The sequence below is a fragment of the Triticum aestivum genome, chromosome 7B (genome assembly GCF_018294505.1).
Source record: "Triticum aestivum cultivar Chinese Spring chromosome 7B, IWGSC CS RefSeq v2.1, whole genome shotgun sequence".
Classification (NCBI taxonomy): domain Eukaryota; kingdom Viridiplantae; phylum Streptophyta; class Magnoliopsida; order Poales; family Poaceae; genus Triticum; species Triticum aestivum.
Window position 1 is genome coordinate 204,365,177 of NC_057813.1, and position 21,920 is coordinate 204,387,096.

At 44.1% G+C, this 21,920-nt stretch overlaps 1 protein-coding gene across 1 annotated transcript; it reads left to right on the top strand.

The window, feature by feature from the left end:
* Positions 1–3,633: 3,633 nt before the first annotated feature.
* Positions 3,634–10,949, top strand: LOC123155540 (nucleolin). Its single transcript, XM_044573696.1, has 9 exons — positions 3,634–4,010; positions 4,817–4,920; positions 5,644–6,019; positions 6,799–7,695; positions 8,343–8,394; positions 8,524–8,591; positions 8,676–8,782; positions 9,711–9,798; positions 10,046–10,949. Exons 1-9 carry the CDS (start codon positions 3,876–3,878, stop codon positions 10,307–10,309), a joined length of 2,091 nt encoding a protein of 696 aa, XP_044429631.1. The 5' UTR covers positions 3,634–3,875; the 3' UTR covers positions 10,310–10,949.
* The last annotated feature ends 10,971 nt before the right edge of the window (positions 10,950–21,920 follow it).

Below are 21,920 nucleotides of genomic sequence, written 5' to 3' on the forward strand. Positions count from 1 at the left end.
GGTGAGCTCGGCGTAGCATGGTGTTGTTGTTCTGGTTTGGTCTTTCCACACAGCTATGGGGTCGGCACATACCTTAGCTCTCGGGTGAGCATCTTCATCTATCGGTGGAACAACTTCTTTGGTGCCAAGGCAATGGTGCAGGAGCCCCCATCCGGAGATGGATACGGTCGTTACGAAGTCGGCTATAGCTCATGGAGCCAACGACGGCGTTTCTTCACATATCGGTTGTTCTTTCTTCTCGATGTTCAGCTCGTGTCTTTGTGTGGCGGTCAGTTCACGGTGGAGGACTTCGTCGACATCATGGTATAATTGTGACTTGGCCCCCATATATTTGTTTGTAGTTTGTCAGCTATCTGCACATCACTTTGTATCTTTTTCATTGTTCCCCAGCTGGTTGCTAGCTTTGTGAATTCAAAGTTGAGATCATTTTGAGCCTTCGTCTTCGAAAAGTACACAAGGCCATATGCAATGATTGAAGAGATAATGTTGTATTGTATATTGTGCTTACCCTTTCCCGGTTTAACCCCCTCCCTCCTCTCAAATTTCGAACCTAATTTTGACCCAAAATTTCACTAATAATTATGAGACATACTCCTATACACGGGCCTAACTCTAACAGTCCAGGACTTTGGTTCACAAGGCCAACTACTGAATCAGCCTATGCTCCTATGCTCGGGTGATCATGAGCGGTGTACATTGTAGTACACTTGACCATTATGTTGCATTGAATTGTTTGTTGATATAATTTTCTTCCAAAGTTACTTGACTCCTCACGGATGGTTAGAATGCATTATCTCAAATGTCCTTGCATTTTCACACACACACACACACACACACACACACGCCAACATAGAAAGTATGAGAGCATCTCCAGCCGCGCCCCCAGGAAGGCCTCCCTAGGCGATTTATTTGCGTCGGCGCCGAAAAATTGGCCCAGTCGCGCCCCCAGGATGCCGAATTCCGCCAGCTCGGGCCGTTTTTGCGCCCGGCGCTCGTAGGCTAAACCCGACGCACTGGGGCCGCTTGGGGGCTCCGGCGCAAGCGAAAAGTGTTCCTGGGCCCACATAGACAGGCGAAAAGTCAATCCACCCGCCTAGATTCGCTCTCCTGCCCCCCGCGCTCGGCCGCCACCCTCTTCCACCCTGTCGATCCCAGCACCGACCACCGCCCGCCGCAGCTAGGTAGACCGTCTCCAGCCTAGAAAAAGAAGGAGCGCCGCCAAGGCAGCCTCTTCGCCGCCGCCCCGGCACCTTTTCCGGCGCTCCGGCCGCGTAGGGGCCTGTACGCCGGCGGGCTTGCGCCCACCTCGCCCACAAGGTGATCGGTGAATTGCCCGGCCCGGCGATGGACTCCGAAGATGAGGAGGCGCTCGCGGCGTTGCTGGATGAGGAAGCCGAAGTCGATGTCCAGGAGCTGGAGCATCTCATGGTGCTTGCCGCCCTCGCCGCCCTGCTCGCGAGCAGTGAGAAGCCGCGCCGAGGTGGCTCGACGCTTGGGCGGGTGAAAGCAAAGAACCGACATCGTCTGGAAGGCTACTGCATGCTCTACTCGGACTACTTCACCGACGATCCATTGCACGGTGAGAAAACATTTCGGCGCCGTTATCGGATGAGCCGAAAACTTTTCCTCCGGATTGTGAATTCCATCCGGGAGTTCGACAACTACTTCAAGTGCAAGAAGGATTGCACCAACACACCTGGATTCACCTCGATCCAGAAGTGCATGACAGCTATGAGGATGCTTGCATACGGAGCTCACGGTGATTCACTCGACGACTATGGGCGCATGGCCGAGTCCACATCATTGAGTGTTTCTACAAGTTCTGCAGGGCAGCGGTGGCAGTGTTCGGACCGCAGTACTTGCGAACACCCTATGCGGAAGACACTGCTCGGATCCTAGCACAGAATGAAGCAAGAGGATTTCCTGGGATGCTTGGAAGCATCGACTGCATGCATTGGAAATGAAAAAACTGTCCATTTGCTTGGCAGGGGTTGTACAAAGGCGCCAAAGGCAGTTGTAGTGTGGTGCTTGAGGCAGTGGCCACACATGACCTCTGGATTTGGCACTTCTTTTGGGATGCCAGGAACTCACAATGACATCAACGTCCTGCAGTGCTCCACGGTCTTTGCCAAGCTTGTTGAAGGTCATTCTCCTCCGGTGAACTTCGAGGTCAATGGGCGGCAGTACAACAAGGGGTACTATCTAGCTGATGGCATCTATCCGAGATGGTCGACATTTGTGAAGACCATCTCAAACCCTGTGCCAGGAGGCAAGGACGCCTGGTTTGCAAAGATTTAGGAGGTTTGCAGGAAGGATGTCGAGCGGGCATTTGGTGTGCTCCAATCTCGATTTGCTGTTGTCCAGTACCCTGCTCAGACCTGGTCGAAAGATCAAATGTGGGAGATCATGACTTGCTGTGTCATCTTGCACAACATGATCATTGAGACCGAGCAGGAAGAGCTAGTGTTTGACACCGAACCATATTACTTGCAAGGTCCTCTTGCCCAAGTTGATCACCAGATACCGGCAAACTGGACTGACTACCTCAATATGCGTCAGGAGATCCGAGACCCACAGGTGCATCAAGAACTGCAACACGATCTGGCGGAGCACCTATGGAGGCTCAAGGGCGAGGCCGGGAATGGGGATGAAACTTGACTTTTTATTTGTTAAGCGATATAATTTGTAGTGAACTATTTGATTTATGTGATGAAACAAGCCGAAAACACGCCGAACTATGTGAGGAGCTAATTGATTCCTAGTTGCTTGCGAAAATTCACGCCGAAACCCGCCGAACCGCGCCAAATATGGGCCGATTCACGCAGTTATCGGGCCATTTCTGAACATATTTGGGTCGAAAGCTGGGCTGAATTCGGCGCCTGGGGGCGACCGGGGGCAACGGCTGGGTGCCGAACCGCCCCCAGCGCCGATTTTATCACCGGAGCACTCTCAGGACGCTCTTTTTCGACGCCCTGGGGGGCCGAATGGCCGGAGATGCTCTGAGCTTGGAGAACCAATGGATATTCGTTTGTAACCTGACCGAATAATCGTCTTAATCCGAGAGACCTCACCAACGTGTCATCAAAACCCTTTTAATAATTGCTCACACCCGTATTTTCCCATTCAGTGACATCGATAAGAGACGTGTATGCTCGAAGCAATATACTTTTTAAGCTGGCATCCAACGTGAACGGCCACGCATGCGCTGAGACGTGGCAGGTTCACACCTGTTGCTTGATCCACCACGTCGTGTCCAACTGGTTCCATTCCAGCACCTTGTCTGGCCAGATGTCCATGGGTGCGTCGCGCGTGATGCCCTTGTCCACCTTACTCGCAATAGACATTCCCTATTTCTTTTATACCTATGTAGATGTAATCTCAAGTAAAAAAATATCTATTTATGTCATGCAAAATTCTTAACACTAACAATTGTATCACAATTGTATTTGTACACGAGTTAGAACTATACTATAATTATTTGCCATTCATTGTTTCAAAATTTTAAATAGGTTACCGTATTGTATATTGACTCTTGTATTTTTTTTTTCTGCGTTAAAAATGCTGTAATTCGTCTCCCTTGGGCGGGTAACATATGCGCTCAAAAGCAATAAAACCCGAAACAAAAACCCAATAAAATCTCGCATCCTCTCGCTGTCCCGTCGCCTAACCCCATATCCCCACCTCCAGGCGCTGCCGGCGCCTCCTCCCGGCTCGCCGAACTCCGCCGCCCCGCCCAAGCTTCCGAACTCCTTTCACAAGACCGGCGCGGATAAGGTCTTCGCCTCTCCGGTTCCTCCCCACCCGTCTCGGAACCAGGACCCCATCGGGCTGGATCTAGGGTTGCAAGGGGAGGGGTTCTGGAGGCCTCCGCCACGATGGAGGCGGCCGATCTCGCCGCGGACGGCCGCATCTTCAAGGCCGACTTCACCGACGCCGGCGCCTACCAGCTCCGCGAGCGCATGCGGGAGAAGCTCCGTGAGTTCGAGGGCAGTCCCGAAGACTCCATCGCGGTAAGATGCCCCCCCGCCCCTCCCCTGCATGGTGGCCTTCGCGTCGGTGTGTGCTTGGGGCCTGTAGTTGTACGACTTGTGCTATTGTGTTACCTCGTTTAGTGCCGCTTCTTTCACTTGCTCTCCGATGACGCGGTTAGGTCTCAGGACCTGGCAGGTTCGCATCTTTTGCTTGATTATTTGCGGCCAATGTAGTGCCAACTGTCGGTTCTAATTTCGTGTGCCTTCTAGTCGTATATAGACTACACTGTGCTTCGCCTAGGCGAATTCAGTTAGTGCAACAGGCCAGAATCACTGAAATAACCTGTGATCACGCTCGGTTTCGTTAACCGAGAACATTATGTTTATATTTGGTTCATTCCCCCCAGTGGTGGGACTTTTTACAAGGCGATCATAGACTAGGAAATCTTCTTTGTGTTTGTTGCTGGGCTCTACCGTGTACTCCCAGGCAAGGTTTAGTTATTCAGCACTACTACAGAGTTGCTCAGTAATCATGGAACCCCCCCAACACACACAAACACCAAATTTTTGTACTTTCCTACTTTGAAGTACTAAAGTTTGGATGAAGCTCTGTTCTTGACTTCTGCATGATGTTGGTTCGTTGCAGTTTGAACCTTGAACAAGTTTGTGCATAGGGTGAGTTTGACATCGAATACATTTCTTCCAGCAGTTATCGTCTCCATGTATCATTTTTTTCACACACCGGGAAGTTAAACATCATGTTTTCGTTCTCCTGTTGCTTTATTACTTCGATAGATGTTTTTGAGAGGGCAATAAGTGGACCTCTGTTGTTATCTTAAGTGCAGGACTACGTTATTGTGCTTCTCAGGAATGGAAAACGCAAGGACCAGGCCAGGAAGGAGCTCCATATTTTTTTAGGAGTTGATGATAGTGCATTGTTTATTTCATGGTTAGTACACTTGACGCGTGATTTATATTTCTCTGTGTGAACTAAGCAGACGACCAATCTCTATATTATTCCATAGTATTCTGTATAATCATTAACCATTCAGTATTCACTTATGGATGCTTATATAGACTCTAGAGAAATTTTTATTTTAGACTCAGTTCATGCAGACTACTTTTGTTTCAGCACTGAATCAACACGGAACTTTCCAAAAGAGGAGATAGTTTATAGAGTATTTCATCGCCCTTTAAATCTCAAGTTCAATTAACTGAATATAAATGAAAAGGAGTTCACTGTTAATAGTACTGCTTGTTCTTCTCTTTCTCTTCTTTTGTTTCTCACAAGATAAATTGAATATGAACTTGAATTTTATATGGATTTATGCTAAATTAAGAGCCTTTCTGTAGTTCTGATATTGGTTCGGTGCTTAACACTAAGTGGTGTGCGCAGTTTATTGTAAAGCATTACGAATGTGTGATACACATTGAATTTTAAAGTAATGATTTTTTGTTTTGCATGGAGTTTTTGTCAGTTTGTTACTTATTCTACTACAGTGACACTGCTTGCAACTGTGAAGAGGTGACAAAGTCTGTTTTTCTAGCTGGATTATTATTGCGTACTATAACAACAAAATAATAATAATTTTAAGATTTCCAGTTAAAAGTAATCGATATTCATATTATCTTGTCAAGTGTATAATGAACACGCTATTGGACACCCTTATAGGCTGTGGGATCATCTATCTTTAAATTTGCACTTGTATGTGCAAACACAAGAGCAGGAGGTGGAGAACAAGGACGATGAAATCCCAAAAGAACTATCTGGAAGACATAAATCACCTGAGGTGTACGCGAGAAGAGATCAAACGCCTCTTGAGCACACAAGTGAATCAAATACGACCATCAGGAGTCGGAATAAGAGGGATTGGAAAGGAACTGGCAGGGAGGGCAACAGAAACTTTCCACTTCGAAGTGTACTAACGGATATTTTGCACGGAGAAGAGAAAAAGCTGCAAAAGTCTACTGAAATACGACAGCCTCCATCATCTAATCAACGGAATGGCAGAAAGCGTGATCGGGAGGATGAACCACAACAAACAAAGGTGCGTATGGAAAATCTTAATAGAAGTTCCGCTTTTGTTAACCAAACGTGTTGTCTGCAACAATGGCCTTAATGTCTACTTCGCTATGTTTTTTTAATGGCGTGTGTCTGAATTTTGATTTGCATTGTAACGTAATGTTTAATTATTTATGCTTCTCTACATATATCACTAGAAAGAAGCTTGTTAAGACTTAAGACAATGTATTAATTGCACGCGGAACATGTTGAGTGCTCAACATTGGAGCAATCTAGGTCATTGGATTGACATGGTTTGATGGCCTAGATTAATTCGACCTGCCCCTTTGGGTCTTTTTACATTGGTATATAGATTTACTAATTCCAATTTTTAACATCACCAATAACAATGTATGACAAAAATTCAGGTCTAAGTTTGTGGCTGAAACAATCATATCTTTAGGTTTGCTTCGTTCCATTTTCCAACAGTTGCATCACATAACTAATATTCTCGGTATCTGACAAGTGACAACCCAAATGTTTGCTTCCCGTGAATATGCTTATATGAGCTTTAACTACGTTTATAAGCTACAGTGGCTTGTTTCCTATTAAGACCAACTGATTGAGCAAAATGTTGAGAAACTTGCCGAATAGACAAAACAATCAGTACGACCACATTAAATATTTTTATATTCTACTTGGACGAGGAAATTGCCGTGGTACCAATGTGTATAACAATATACTAGGACTCCACTTGAGATGTTTCTTTTGTCCACCTGAAATCAATATGTCATTTACAATCAATTCTCTTTTTTTTTTGCCCAGAGAGAACTGCCTTCTCGTCCGGTGCTTGGTGCTTCCCGTCGTCTTCTGCAGTTCGCCGTTCGAGATGCTGTAAAAGCTGTACAGCAAACCAGCAGCTCTATGGAGCCATCTTCTAAGCGCCTACGCTCTGTTGTTTCCACGGTATCCACAGACAACCAGCATGGTAAAATGTCAGAAAGATCTACAGACAGCCTACATGACAGGAGATCAGAGAGAGCTACAGACAGCCTGCATGACAGGAGATCAGAAAGATCTGCAGACAACCCGAATGATAAAAGAGTAGAAAGAAAAAGGCAAATTCTACAAGTACCTGGAGCCGCTTTAGCTCTTAGAGCTGCTGCAGAGGCTGCTGCAGACTCTTCCAAAGCAAGATCTACTGGAAGTGTGTTCAGTAGATTGGGTCAAGGGAATGCTGTGAATAAACCATCTCGTTCTCGTGAAGAGAAGAGAGGCTATGATGATTTTGAACCAGCTACAACGTTAGATGATCACGACTCTGATCAGCATGATAATGACGAGCAGATATCTGGAGACCTGGAGATAGCAGACGGGGAAGATGAAATGAATGTTGATACTACCTCTGATGAGGATGCGGACATAGATGATGAAATGACTAGATACCAAAGTTCTGATTCACATGTTGTGGAGAAGAAATATACATTGACAAAATGCAGCGCTGAACCTGAGACCAATAAAACAAAGCATTCTAGTTTGACTTATGAGGAGCAACCTGTTTCTTCGGCACCAATAAGAGCAAGCAAAACTGTTGCTGTTCCAGTTAACCCCATTTCCGTGGAACCTCCAAATTTTGGAACACCAAAAGATGTTCATGTTGTGGAGAAGCCGGACATCACACCCATGAATGCTAATGTTGCCTCTCCAGCTATTAATGTCAAAGTAAGTCACCTCATACATACAATAAGCAATTTTTTGTGATAAATTGCACCATCTTTAGCATTTGCAAGTGCCTGTTCTGATTATCAGTTATGAAAGAACCATAACTAAGACCGTGTTAATAATCTATGTTTCTATGTTTTAGATTTGAACAAGTGTAAACTTATTAACATTTAACCACATATCCTAGCAGACATTATTTTTCTGTTGGCCCTATACATGGTAGTGATGAGCTGTACTCATTTACCATTTTGGGTTGAATGGAATGTCAGTAGGAACACTGGGGTCATCATGTGAAAACAAAACATATTATTTCAGCAACTTGCTGGTACATGCGTCTACTGGATTAAACGGGTCAGCTTTACTTGTTTTTGCAGAGTAACTTTAGTCAGCTTTGATCTCCATGTGACTAATGAGAACTTGAATGAAAAGCCAAAGCTATTATTATACCACTATTGCTTGAATTTAAGGCATAGGCACGCACTTTCCAATGGAATATTTCTTTTCATAAAAAAGAAGATCCACAGTCTGTTTCTTGCTGAGGGTGTTGATTACTTTTTCTGTTATTTTGGTCATTGGCAAATGTTTATAGATTATTTAGGAATTAGGAACCTAGTGGTAGATGTGTTCTGACTGTAAAAATTGCTCAGGAATTAGGTCATGGAGAAGTCCAAAAGGATTCACAGCGGTCTGCAACATCTGGTATGTAACAAAATTAGTTTTTGTAATATTCTTTTTGTAATACATCAAAGAAATATGCAAAGCAAGATGCTTCACATTTTACAGGATACCACTTATTATTTAATGTAGCAAATATTGCGTTCCTTGCAGTTTCTAGTTCATATAGCACTGCCCATCCCACAGAAGATGCGGATTCAAGGACCCTCTATGTTAGCAATGTAAGTATCCTTCTCTAATCTCCCTTTCTGTTGCATGTGATATGTCATTAGACTCTTCTGTTTATCTGCCAATTTTGTTTGAAGGTTCACTTTGCTGCCACCAAGGACTCTCTGTCTCGCCATTTCAACAAGTTTGGTGCAGTGCTGAAAGTAGTCATTGTTACTAATGCAGCAACTGGGCAGCCAACAGGGTTAGTTTGTTTTTATGATAATTGTTACAGCGATTAGATTTTTTTAATGTTTCTATTAGTTACTTGTTACTTACATCACATTACACGAGATAACATTGCATGGTGGCTGTGGAGAAGTGAAGTGGAAGTTCATGTTGGCATATCTAGTTTGAAGCACTCATTAGGTGCTAATTTGCTTCTCCTGCTAATTTAGGGTCAAAATGTCTCAAGACTTGTGTGGATGTGCATGTCAATTTGATTCACTACTTGAGACTGAAACCAGTACTAAGACAAACAGAAGCATGAAGTTTATGGCAAATTGTACACAAAAGGAGGATACTGCAAAGAAAATGGAAGGAAAATTGTCAGTAGATTGGTATCTGAATTAAAAGACCAGTTTGATGCCGAACTAAAACCACGACACTTATTTTGGATCGGAGCGAGTAGCATTTAGTAGATGGTAGCAATAGACGCATCAAACATCCTCATCAGCAATATTATTACTCCCTCCGTCCGGAAATACTTGTCATCAAATTGGATAAAAGAGGATGTATCTAGATGTATTTTAGTTTTAGATACATCTCTTTTTATCCATTTTGATGACAAGTATTCTCGGACGGAGGGAGTAGAAGTTACTGGCACTGAGGAAAGAACAAGTCGCATCATAGTCTGTCATACTTTTCTTGAGTTTCGATTATTTGCGTGCAATTTGGAACCCACCATTTAGGTCGTAGCTTATGTTAGTGTTTGAAAAGCATATTGTATATGCCCATTTGAATTGCTATGACTGGAGCTGGGTTAAGAAGTTTAAGGATCTTAAAAGTTGAATGTTTAAGTTCATGGATCTAAGTTGAAGATAATAGCAAGTTGAAAGTAAAATAAGCTAGCTATTTCACTCTAAAGTTCTATTTCTTGAAAGGCATTGCTGAATGTTTTTTTTCTGACACAGGTCCGCCTATGTCGAGTTTTTACACACAGAGTCGGCTGAAAGAGCTCTGTCATTGAATGGCACATCATTTATGACGCGCATTCTAAAGGTATGATTGCTACCTTCTTTTGAACATGTCATATACTTGTAGTTTTGGTACTCAAGTAGAAGCTGAACATCGAACACAATCCTTGTAACTATGACGTTCTGTAGATGTCGTGGCATGAGGGTTAGCATGTTATCACTCTGTTATTTTGTTGGTTAGCCTTTTGGGTTGCCTTTGAACACATTGCGAAAGCTTCTGAGTACTGAGTGCACTGCATAATGACACTCATGCCATTTTTTCTATATCGTAGGTCGTGAGGCGAAGCTCCCATGAAGCTGCTCACTTTTATGGTTGGCCTGGTAGTGGTCGATCATCATATGCTAGGGGTAGGATGGCATACCCAAGGGGTGTTCTCCCTGGTAGCTCATTTAGAGGGCATACTCCGATGAAAGCAGGTGCCAGAAGTTTTCAGTGGAAACGTGAGCCTTCAGGCACCGAGTCCAATGCAGGTGCAAAACCCGACATGAGTGTAGCATTGGCTTCAGCTGAGCAGGTGCTTCCACCAGCCACATAGGGGAGATTATGTTATATTTGATCATAGTGAGAACCAATTGGTGTCTTCCAGTTGTCCAGCATGTTTAAATGAGAACAATAGGGCCAATAAGCTGACAACAAGATGGTTGCTCCAAAATGCTGCTTTGTAAAAAGGCTAAACAGGAAAAGAACATAAAAAGGGGAAAAAAGGAAAGAAAAAAAAGGGAAAGGGACCCGGAGTCCAAATTCGATAAACTGTGATGCGGATACTTGGAGATGGTTGTCCCTTGTCGATGATCAGTCTGTCATACCAAGCAGTTTTCATCAGTCATCTGAAAGGGGCTTACTCAGACTCGAAATAAGTTACAGCTTTGAAGTTGTATTGGTGGTTGCTTCAGTGAGGACTGGTTTCGGACTTGACCAAAAGGAGGACCGGTTTTCGGACATGATATTCTAGCGCGTATGCGCTTTGTCAATGTAAGCCCCGACTGTATAGCATCCTATTTATCTGTACTCATCCCTCTGGACCCTTTCCCAGGCAAAAAAAGATGAAAAAAGAAAAAAAAGTAGTCTTATGTCTCTGTTATTTCCTATTGAACCGACTGTTTTTTGTTCATTTCTTATGTATTGATATATTCGAGTTAAACATTCGTTTAATTTATGTGCTGAACATTATTTTACATTTGGGTGTAACAACGTTCTGGAACACCCTGCCCTATGCATAAATGAATTGAACTTGCTAGTTGTACCCTGGTTGTGAATTGGCTATCTGGCATGCAGCATCCATGCTGAATTTATGTATGCTTCGTAGTTATCCTGGCTGATCTGTGTTCTTCATCAGTCTGCTGTAGTAGTGTATACTCGGATGCCGTCTTTTTGGCATGGCATTGTGTATACGCGTCTGTGCTGAACCAATTCACGTTTTGCGTGTTGTTGCTTTGGCCCTCGTATGCAGTGGCAGGCCGACGTAAGGGCAAAAACTAATGCGCATATATCTATACTTGTAAGCACTCCAAGATCACAGTCTGGGCACAAGTTAGACCTTGCGGTATGTTTGAGCGTAGGCACAGTATTTTTCTTTTTTTGAGGGATGCGTAGGCACAGAAAAACGCAAAGCTGCTCAGACTATGCCTTGTGGCAAAGCCCAACCCATGATACGGCAGATCATACACACGTCGGTGGAGGGAGTGAGGGAGACTGCACGCGATCAGGAGAGCCCGCGGGGGTCCTCTGGCCAGTCGCCGCCTCAAAAAATCTAGGGTTTTTTGCCTCCCGTCGGCACCGTCGCGGTGAGGGAGTCCTGCACTAAGAGATCTTCGGACGTCCGGTCTATCTGATATGGGCCGGATTAATGGGCCGTCAAGACAAAAGGAAGAAGACCACCTCTCGTGTCCGATGGGGACTTCCATATACGTAGATGGCAAGTTTAGGTGTCCGGATGTACTGTTTTTTTTTCTGTTAAACCGACTTTGTACAACCCTAAGCCCCTCCAGTATCTATATAAACCGAAGGGTTTAGACCAAAGGCAGGATCATAACATTGATAGGCTAGCTAAGCTAGGGTTTAACCACTACGATTTCGAGGTAGATCAACTCTTATAACCCCCTATACTCATCGAATATAATCAAGCAGGAGTAGGGTTTTACCTCCATTAAGAGGGCCCGAACCTGGGTAAACATTGTGTCCCTTTGATCATTGTTACCATCGATCCCCGAGATCTACTGGTTTTGACACCGACATTGGTGCTTCCATTAAGAGCTCCGTTGTATCGTCAACAGAAGGATTGATGGCGCGCCTCTTCATCAACAATGATGCTGCGTCCAGGGAAACCTTCCCCCCGGACAGGTCTTTTTGCTCGGTGGCTTCGTGCTTCGTGCCAACTCGACTGGCTGCCTCGAGCAGGTCGACAGTTACGCCCCCAGCCACCAGATCAGGTTTGGAAACCTAAATTACATCGTCGATATCCGAGGAGATCTGATCTTTGAGGGGTTCGCGACCTCGGTTGCCGTCCCTTGCCCCCACGAAGGAAGCTCTTCGGATCCTCTCTTAGGTCCCGTCCAGGGGTCGACACCCACATCCGCCTCAGCCTTAGATCCGGAGCTGGTCGTATCATCCGAAGACGGGAGGATCGTCCCCGCCGGGCTCTTTTCTACTATGGAACTCCCGACCGGAGACCCAGACATGGTTTTGGACTCGCCTCTGGACGACAGCTCCGAACTATCAAGTTTGCATCGATCGGGCCCGATCAGGTGTTTGTCGCCGAACTTAGCCCTACAGATCCGCAGACTCCCACCCAGCTTTCGCCCTTAGACAAAGCACTAGGATTAATGCTATCTCTCGCCATTACGGAAGCCTTGCCTCCGAACTACACCCAGCATGGGCTGGGGGCTGGGAGCGGGGAATTTTATGACTCGCCCACCACCCACTTAATAGCCACCGTCGAGGATTTAACGGACATGCTGGACTACGCGTCCGAAGACATCGACGGTATGGACGACGATGCCGGCGCCGAATTAGGCCAAGTCCCACCCATCACATGGCGCTGGACGACAACTTCAACCTATGACGTATACATGGTGGACACTCCTGATAAAAAGGACGACGAGGATAATTAGAATCCCGACGAGGACAAGCCCGTCAATGAAGCACCAAAGCGCCAATGTCAGCGGCACCGCTCACGATCGCGTCGGGCAAAGGATAGTAATACCGACACCGGAGATAATGAGACTATGGATAATGCCGAAGATGCCGAACACCCCATCGAGCCCACATCCGAATAGGATGAGAGGGAGGAGGGTCAGTATATCCCCGAACACGCTGATCACGAAGATTCGGAAGGCAGCAATTACATGCCAGTCTCTGAAGGGGATGTTAGCCTCGGTGACGAAGATTTTATCGTCCCAGAGGAACCCCTCGAGCAAGAATGCTTTAAGTGACAACTCATCGCCACCGCGCGGAGCCTGAAAAAGAAACATCACCAGCTCAAAGCTGAACAGGATATGCTCAATGAAAGGTGGACCAAGGTCCTAGCCGCCGAGGAGTACGGCCACGAGCGAGCTGCAAAAAGTTACCCCAAGCGCAAGCTGCTGCCACAATTCGACGACGAAGCCCTTGAGCCAATACCGTCGAAATACAATCAGGCAGGTCAACCAGACCGACCACCACGTGGATGGGATAAAGCGGCATATCAAGCTGAACACCAGCCCGTACCCGCTCGCCGAAGAGGCAAGGAGACAGCAGCTGCGGGCTACACATATGACTTGCAACGGGACCTGGCCAATAAAGTCGGTCAGACCAATTCGATCTATGGATCGAGAGGCCGTGCCCCGGCACGAGATAACGGCAATGAAGTCCGACGTGATGAACATTACAATATTCGGGATCAACACCGAACTTAGATGTCATCCGATCTCTGCCATGATGTCACACGATATAGGGGTGCCGCACACCCTATGTGCTTTACCGATGAGGTAATGCAACACCAGTTTCCGAAAGGGTTTAAACCCGTGAACATCGAGCAGTACGATGGAACGACGGATCTGGCTGTCTGGATTGAAGATTTTCTTCTCCATATTCATATGGCTCGTGGAGACGACCTTCATGCCATTAAATATCTTCCTCTAAAGCTGAAAAGACCAGCACGGTACTGGCTGAATAGCCTCCCAAAGAACTCCATTGGAACCTGGGAAGATTTAGAAGATGCTTTTAGGGCCAACTTTCAGGGCACTTATGTCCGGCCACCGGATGCAGATGACTTGAATCACATAATCCAGCAACCAGGCGAATCGGCTCGCAAGCTTTGGAATCGGTTCCTAATTAAAAAGAATCAAATCATGGACTGTCCGGACGTGGAAGCCTTAGCGGCCTTCAAACACGGCGTCCGGGACGAATGGCTCGCCCGACACCTCGGGCAGGAGAAGCCGAAGACCATGGCAGCCTTAACTGCACTTATTACCCGCTTTTGTGCAGGTGAAGATAGTTGGTTGACTCATAGAAGCAACAGCTCCAGCGACCCCGACACTTCTGAGGCCAGGGACGACAATGGTAAACCGCACCACAATAAAAATAAATGTCGGAGCAACAATGACGACGCAGATGATACGACAGTCAATGTCGGATTCAGTGGTTCTAAATCCGGTCAGCAGAAGAAACCTTTCAAAGGCAACAGGGATGGTCCATCTAGCTTGGACAAAATCCTTGAGAGGCCCTGTCAGATTCATGGCACACCTGATAAGCCTGCTAACCACACCAATAGGAACTATTGGGCTTTCAAACAGGCCAGTAAGATAAATACCAAACACAAGGGAAAGGGATCTCCAAGTGAGGACGATGATGAGCCCCGTCAGCCGAACACCGGGGGCCAAAAGCAATTTCCCCCCGAGGTGAAAACAGTGAACATGATCTATGCCACTCACATTCCCAAAAGGGAGCGCAAGCGCACGCTAAGGGACGTTTACGCCGTAGAGCCCGTCGCCCCAAAATTCAACCCATGGTCAGCCTGCCCGATCACTTTTGATCGCAGGGATCATCCAACCAGTATCCATCACGGGGGCTCGGCCGCCCTGGTACTCGATCCAATTATCAACAGATACCATCTCACTAGAGTTCTCATGGACGGCGATAGCAGCCTTGACTTGATCTATCAGGATACTGTCCACAAGATGGGCATCGACCCATCAAGAATCAAGCCTAGTAACACTACCTTTAAAAGTGTGATACCTGGCGTGGAGGCCCGCTGTACGGGCTCACTGACACTGGAGGTAGTATTCGGCTCCCCAGACAACTTCCGAAGTGAAGAATTAATCTTCGACATCGTCCCCTTTCGCAGTGGTTATCACGCACTGCTCGGACGAACTTCTTTCGCCCGCTTTAACGCAGTCCTGCACTATGCTTACTTGAAGCTCAAAATGCCCGGACCACATGGCGTTATTACAGTCAATGGAAATATGGAGCGCTCCCTCCGTACTGAAGAACACACCGCGGCCCTTGCAGCCGAGGTATATGGCGGCCTTATCAAGCCGAATAATTCATCGGACATTAAAGCCAACAACATCTCTAAACGAGCCTGGTTCGCACATCCTTGCGATAACTTGACGGATCCAAACCTCGATTAGCAGTTCGGCCTCCGCCGGTTGCCCCATAAGGTTGCTGCTTACATACCGCGTATACATAACTACACACTCAATATACCTTGGCCACACCGGAGGCACACTGTAGAAAAAGTCCATAGCACGGCTCGACCCTACTTGGACCTTATACATTTTTTCACTGCAGGTTCATTAAGAGCCCTACTTGCTGCATGGTTGCACTAGGGGACCCTTTCAAGGCCAGCTTTTCCCTTCTTTATGAACAACCATCAAACACTCCTATCAAAGGACTTGTTACTAAGGAGAAATGGCGCAGACGTGCGGCAGGGCATCATTGGAGTCTTCGAACCATTTCTTTTAGGCCCTGTGTGTAAAAAAAATTTAGGCATGTAACATGACCTTAATATTACTGGCATTGTCTGTCGAAACACACCTCGATGTATTGATACGGATATAAAGGAAGCAGATGATCACCACATTTTTGTTGGGCTCTTATATTATCTCATCATCCGTACTCCCTCCTTGCTTTCGATTGACATACGCGCTTCGGCACGACCTTCATACCAGGGGCTGTATTCGGCCCCGCAAATTCTTAAAAGTCCGAACACCTATAGGGAACTTTTCGGCGTCCCGGATATTGCACTATATGCATCGGCTCCGAATCATGTCTTTGGTCTATAGTTGGGTTGCCCGGCTCCTGTGTTTGCCACCTTACGTTCCGCAAGTTCAGCTAAGGTAGTAAAGGGAGAACTACTGCGATTGTATTTCTGGTTCGTCCGGTTAAGTACCTCAGTAGAGAAAGCCGAAAACTAACTGTCATGATATGCGAGAGCGGGTCGGCGATCCGGTGACTTAGTGTCTACAAATCGTTCGCGATTTATGTCATGTTATACGAGGGACTGGGCTTCGACCAGCCGTGTTGCAAAGGCATCGTACTCCGGATCGCCGGTCATGTAACAGGGGCTAGTACTTAGCCCCACCAATGAATTCTTATGGCTAAGTGAAAGTAATAAAGCCACATAGTCTGATTGCCTAGTTCACCTTGCAAGACGCCTCCTATATAGGACCAAGACGTTGGATAAAGTGCGGACATGCGTTCCCGAACACCCCTATAATATTTACATGGGGGCAGAAGCCGACGATTGGTAAATGCTACGTCTTGAGCTAGCGTTGGTTTTCCCCGAAGAGGAGAGGGTGATGCAGCAAGTGTAGCGTAAGTATTTCCCTCAGTTTTTGAGAACCAAGGTATCAATCCAGTAAGAGGCTTCTCAAAAGTCCCACGCACCTACACAAACAAACTGAGAACTCGCAACCAACGCAATAAAGGGGTTGTCAATCCCTTCAAGGCCACTTGCGAAAGTGAGATCTGATAGAGATAGTATGATAAGATAAATATATTTTTGGTATTTTATAATATAGATGCAAGAAATTAAAAATGCAAATAAAAGTAGATTGAAAGCAAATATGATAAGAGATAGACCCGGGGGCCATAGGTTTCACTAGAGGCTTCTCTCGAGAGCATAAGTATTACGGTGGGTGAACAAATTACTGTCAAGCAATTGATAGAAAAGCGAATAATTATGACGTTATCTAGGCATGATCATGTATATAGGCATCACATCCAAAACAAGTAGACCGACTCCTGCCTGCATCTACTACTATTACTCCACACATCGACCTCTATCCAACATGCATCTAGAGTATTAAGTTCATAAGAACGGAGTAACACATTAAGCAAGATGATATGATGTAGAGGGATAAACTCATGCAATATGATATAAACCCCATCTTGTTATCTTTGATGGCAACAATACAATACGTGTCTTGCAACCCTTTCTGTCACTGGGTAAGAACACCGCAAGATTGAACCCAAAGCTAAGCACTTCTCCCATGGCAAGAAAGATCAATCTAGTAGGCCAAACCAAACCGATAATTTGAAAAGACTTGCAAAGATAACTCAATCATACATAAAATAATTCAGAGAAGATTCAATTAATAACCATAGATAAATCTGATCATAAACTCACAATTCATCGGATCTTGACAAACACACCGCAAAAAGAGATTACATCAAATAGATCTCCACAAGAGAGGGGGAGAACATTGTATTGAGATCCAAAAAGAGAGTAGAAGCCATCTAGCTAATAACTATGGACCCGTAGGTCTGTGGTAAACTACTCACAACTCATAGGAGGGGCAAGGATGTTGATGTAGAGGCCCTCCGTGGTCGATTCCCCCTCCGGCAGAGTGCCGCCGAAGGCTCCAAGATGGGATCTCGCGGATACAGAAGGTTGCGGTGGTGGAAATTGTGTTTCGTGGTGCCCCTGGATGTTTTCGGGGTCCGTAGGTATACATAGGAGGAAGAAGTACATCGGTGGATGCCCGAGGGGCCCACGAGACAGGGGGTGCGCCCTACCGGGGGGGCCCTCCTATCTCGTGGGGCCCTCGGAGCTTTCTTGACTTGCACTCCAGGCTCTCCGGATCAAATTTGTTCCAAAAATAACGCTCCCGAAGGTTTCATTCCGTTTGGACTCTGTTTGATATTCCTTTTCTTCGAAATACTGAAATAGGCAAAAAAAACAGCAATATGGGCTGGGCCTCCGGTTAGTAGGTTAGTCCCAAAAATGATATAAATATGTAGAATAAAGCCCATAAGCATCCAAAACAGGTAATATAATAGCATGGAACAATAAAAAATTATAGATACGTTGGAGACGTATCAAGCATCCCCAAACTTAATTCCTGCTCGTCCTCGAGTAGGTAAATGATAAAAAGAGAAATTTTGATGTGGAATGCTACCTAGCATAATTCATAATGTAATTTTCTTTCATTGTGGCATGAATGTTCAGATCCAAGTAATACAAAATAAAAGTTTATATTGATATAAGAAATAGTAATACTTCAAGCATACTAAGCAAGTAATCATGTCTTCTCAAAATAGCATGGCCAAAAGAAAGTTATCCCTACAAAATCATATAGTCTAGCTAAGCTCTATCTTCATCACACAAAGTATTCAATCATGCACAACCCCGATGATGAGCCAAGCAATTGTTTCATACTTTAATAATCTCAAACTTTTTCAACTTTCACGCAATACATGAGTGTGAGCCATGGACATAGCACTATATGTGGAATAGAACGGTGGTCGTGGAGAAGACAAAAAAAGAGAAGATAGTCTCACATCAACTAGGCGTATCAACGAGCTATGGAGATGCCCATTAATAGATATCAATGTGAGTGAGTAGGGATTGCCATGCAACGGATGCACTAGAGCTATAAATATATGAAAGCTCAACAAAAGAAAACTAGTGTGGTGCATCCAACTTGCTTGCTCACGAAGACCTAGGGCACTTTTGAGGAAGCCCATCATTGAAATATACAAGCCAAGTTCTATAATGAAAAATTCCCACTAGTATACAAAAGTGACAACATATGAGACTCTCTATCATGAAGATCATGGTGCTATTTTGAAGCACAAGTGTGGTAAAAGAGATAGTAGCATTGTCCCTTCTCTCTTTTTCTCTCATTTTTTTATTGGGCCTTTTCTCTTTTTTTTATGGCCACTTTTTTTTTATTTCGTCCGGAGTCTCATCCCGACTTATGGGGGAATCATAGTCTCCATTATCCTTTCCTCACTGGGACAATGCTCTAATAATGATGATCATCACACTTTTATTTTTCTTACAACTCAACAATTACAACTCGATACTTAGAACAAAATATGACTCTATATGAATGCCTCCGACGGTGTACCGGGATATGCAATGAATCAAGAGCGACATGTATGAAAATTATGAAGGTGGCCTTGCCACAAATACAATGTCAACTACATGTTCATGCGAAAAGCAATATGACGAAAGTAATGTGTGTCATATGAACGGGACGGTGGAAAGTTGCATGGCAATATATCTCGGAATGGCTATGGAAATGCCATAATAGGTAGGTATGGTGGCTGTTTTGAGGAAGGAGTATGGTGGGTGTATGGTACCGGCGAAAGTTGCACGATACAAGAGAGGCTAGCAATAATGGAGGGGTGAAAGGAGTGCGTATAATCCATGGACTCAACATTAATCAAAAGAACTCATATACTTGTTGTAAAAATTTAGAAGTCATCAAAAACCAAAGCACTACACGCATGCTCCTAGGGTAATAGATTGGTAGGAAAAGACCATTGCTCGTCCCCGACTGCCACTCATAAGGAAGACAATCAATAAATAAAATTGTGCTCCAACTTCATCACAAAGTGGTTCACCATACGTGCATGCTACGGGAATCAAAAACATCAACACAAGCATTCTTTAAATCCATAATCACCCAACTAGCATGACTTTAATATTACTACCTCCATATCTCAAAACAATTATCAAGCATCAAATTGATCATAGCATCCAATTCAGTCTCTATGATAGTTTTTATTATACCCAACTTGGATGCTCATCATTCTAGGACCAAATTAAAATCATAGCAAATACCATGCTGTTCTAAGAGACTCTCAAAATAATATAAGTGAAGCATGAGATACTAGCAATTTCTATAAAATTAATCCACCACCATGCTCTAAAAGATATAAGTGAAGCACTAGAGCAAAAACTATCAAGCTCAAAAGATATAAGTGAAGCACATAAAGTATTCTAGCAAATTCTAATCAAATAGGCTTCTCCAAAAAGGTGTGTTACAACAAGGATAATTGTGGTAAACTAACAAGCAAATACCAATATAATACACGACGCTCCAAGCAAAACACATATCATGTAGCGAATAAAAATATAGCTCCAAGTAAAGTTACCAATGAACGAAGACGAAAGAGGGGCTTTTGGCTATTCTTGAATATCTTGGGGTGCCATAAGCATCCCCAAGCTTAGGCTCTTGCCACTCTTTATTCCATAGTCCATAAAAGCTTTACCCAAAACTTTAAAACTTCACAACACAAAACTCAACAGGAAATCCTATAAGCTCCGTTAGTGAAAGAAAACAAAACCACCACATAAGGTACTGCAATGAACTCATTCTTTATTTATTTTGGTGTTAAACCTACTGTATTCCAACTTCCTTATGGTTTATAAACTAATTTATTAGCCATAGATGCATTAAAATAAGCAAACAACACACGAAAAACAGAATCTGTCAAAAACAGAACAGTCTGTAGAAATCTGTAACTAACGCAAACTTCTGGAACTCTAAAAATCCTACCAAAATAGAAAGTACTGGAAAATTTGTTTATTGATCAGCATCAAAAAGAATAAATGCAAAAGATCTTTTCTGCGATTTATTGAATTTTTTCTCGTGAGCGCAAAGTTTCTGTTTTTCAGCAGAATCAAGTCAACCATCATCATAGTTTATCTTATAGGTTCTACTTGGCATAAACACTAAACAAGAGATAAAAACACATCTAAACAGAAAGTAGAAATAAAATTTAACACTAAACAGGAACAAAAACAAAGAACATAAAGAAAATTGGGTTGCCTCCCAACTAGCGCTATCGTTTAACGCCCCTAGCTAGGCATAAAAGCAAGGATAGATCTAACGAGTGCCATCTTTGTCACTTGATTCATAAGTAGCACGCATGATAGATTCATAAGGTAATTTTACTTTCTTTCTTGGAAAGTGCTCCATGCCTTTCTTTAAAGGAAATTGGAATCTAATGTCCCCTTCCTTCATATCAATAATCGCACCAATCGTTCTAAGGAAAGGTCTACCAAGAATAATAGGGAAAGAAAGATTGCAATCTATATCAAGAACGATAAAATCTACGGGCACCAAATTTCTATTAGCAACAATAAGAACATCATTGATCCTTCCCATAGGCTTTTTAATGGTGGAATTCGCAAGGTGCAAATTTAAAGAGCAATCATCAAGATCATGGAAATCTAGAATATCACATAAAGTTTTCGGAATTGTGGAAACACTAGCACCCAAATCACACAAAGCAAAACACTCAAAATCTTTAATTCTAATCTTTATAGTAGGTTCCCGCTCATCATTAAGTTTTCTAGGTATAGAAACTTCCAAATTGAGTTCTTCATCATAAGATTGCATCAAGGCATCAACAATATGTTTGGTAAAAACTTTGTTTTGACTAGAAACATGAGGAGAATTAACAACGGATTGCAACAAGGAAATACAACCTTTTAAAGAGCAATTATCATAATCAAATTCCTTGAAATCCGAGATAGTAGGTTCAACATTATTAGAAGTTGAGGATTCTCCAATCTCTCTTTTACCAAATTTAGGATTAAGATCTAAAGACTCCGAATTTTTTGGGACGCCTTCTAGGCAAAGTTAATTCATCATCAGTCCCATAATCATCAAAATTCATATTGCAAAACATAGATCTAATAGGAGACGCATCAATGACTTTAAGATCCTCATCATTATTTTCATGTAGATTAGAAGAACACGCTTTTATAAAGCTTTCTTTTTTAGCACGCAATCTAGCGGTTCTTTCCTTGCACTCGTCAATGGAGATTCTCATTACTTTGAGAGACTCATTGATATCATGCTTAGGAGAAGAGGTTCCAAGTTTAAGAGAATTAACACCAAGTGAAAGTCTATCAACGTTCCTAG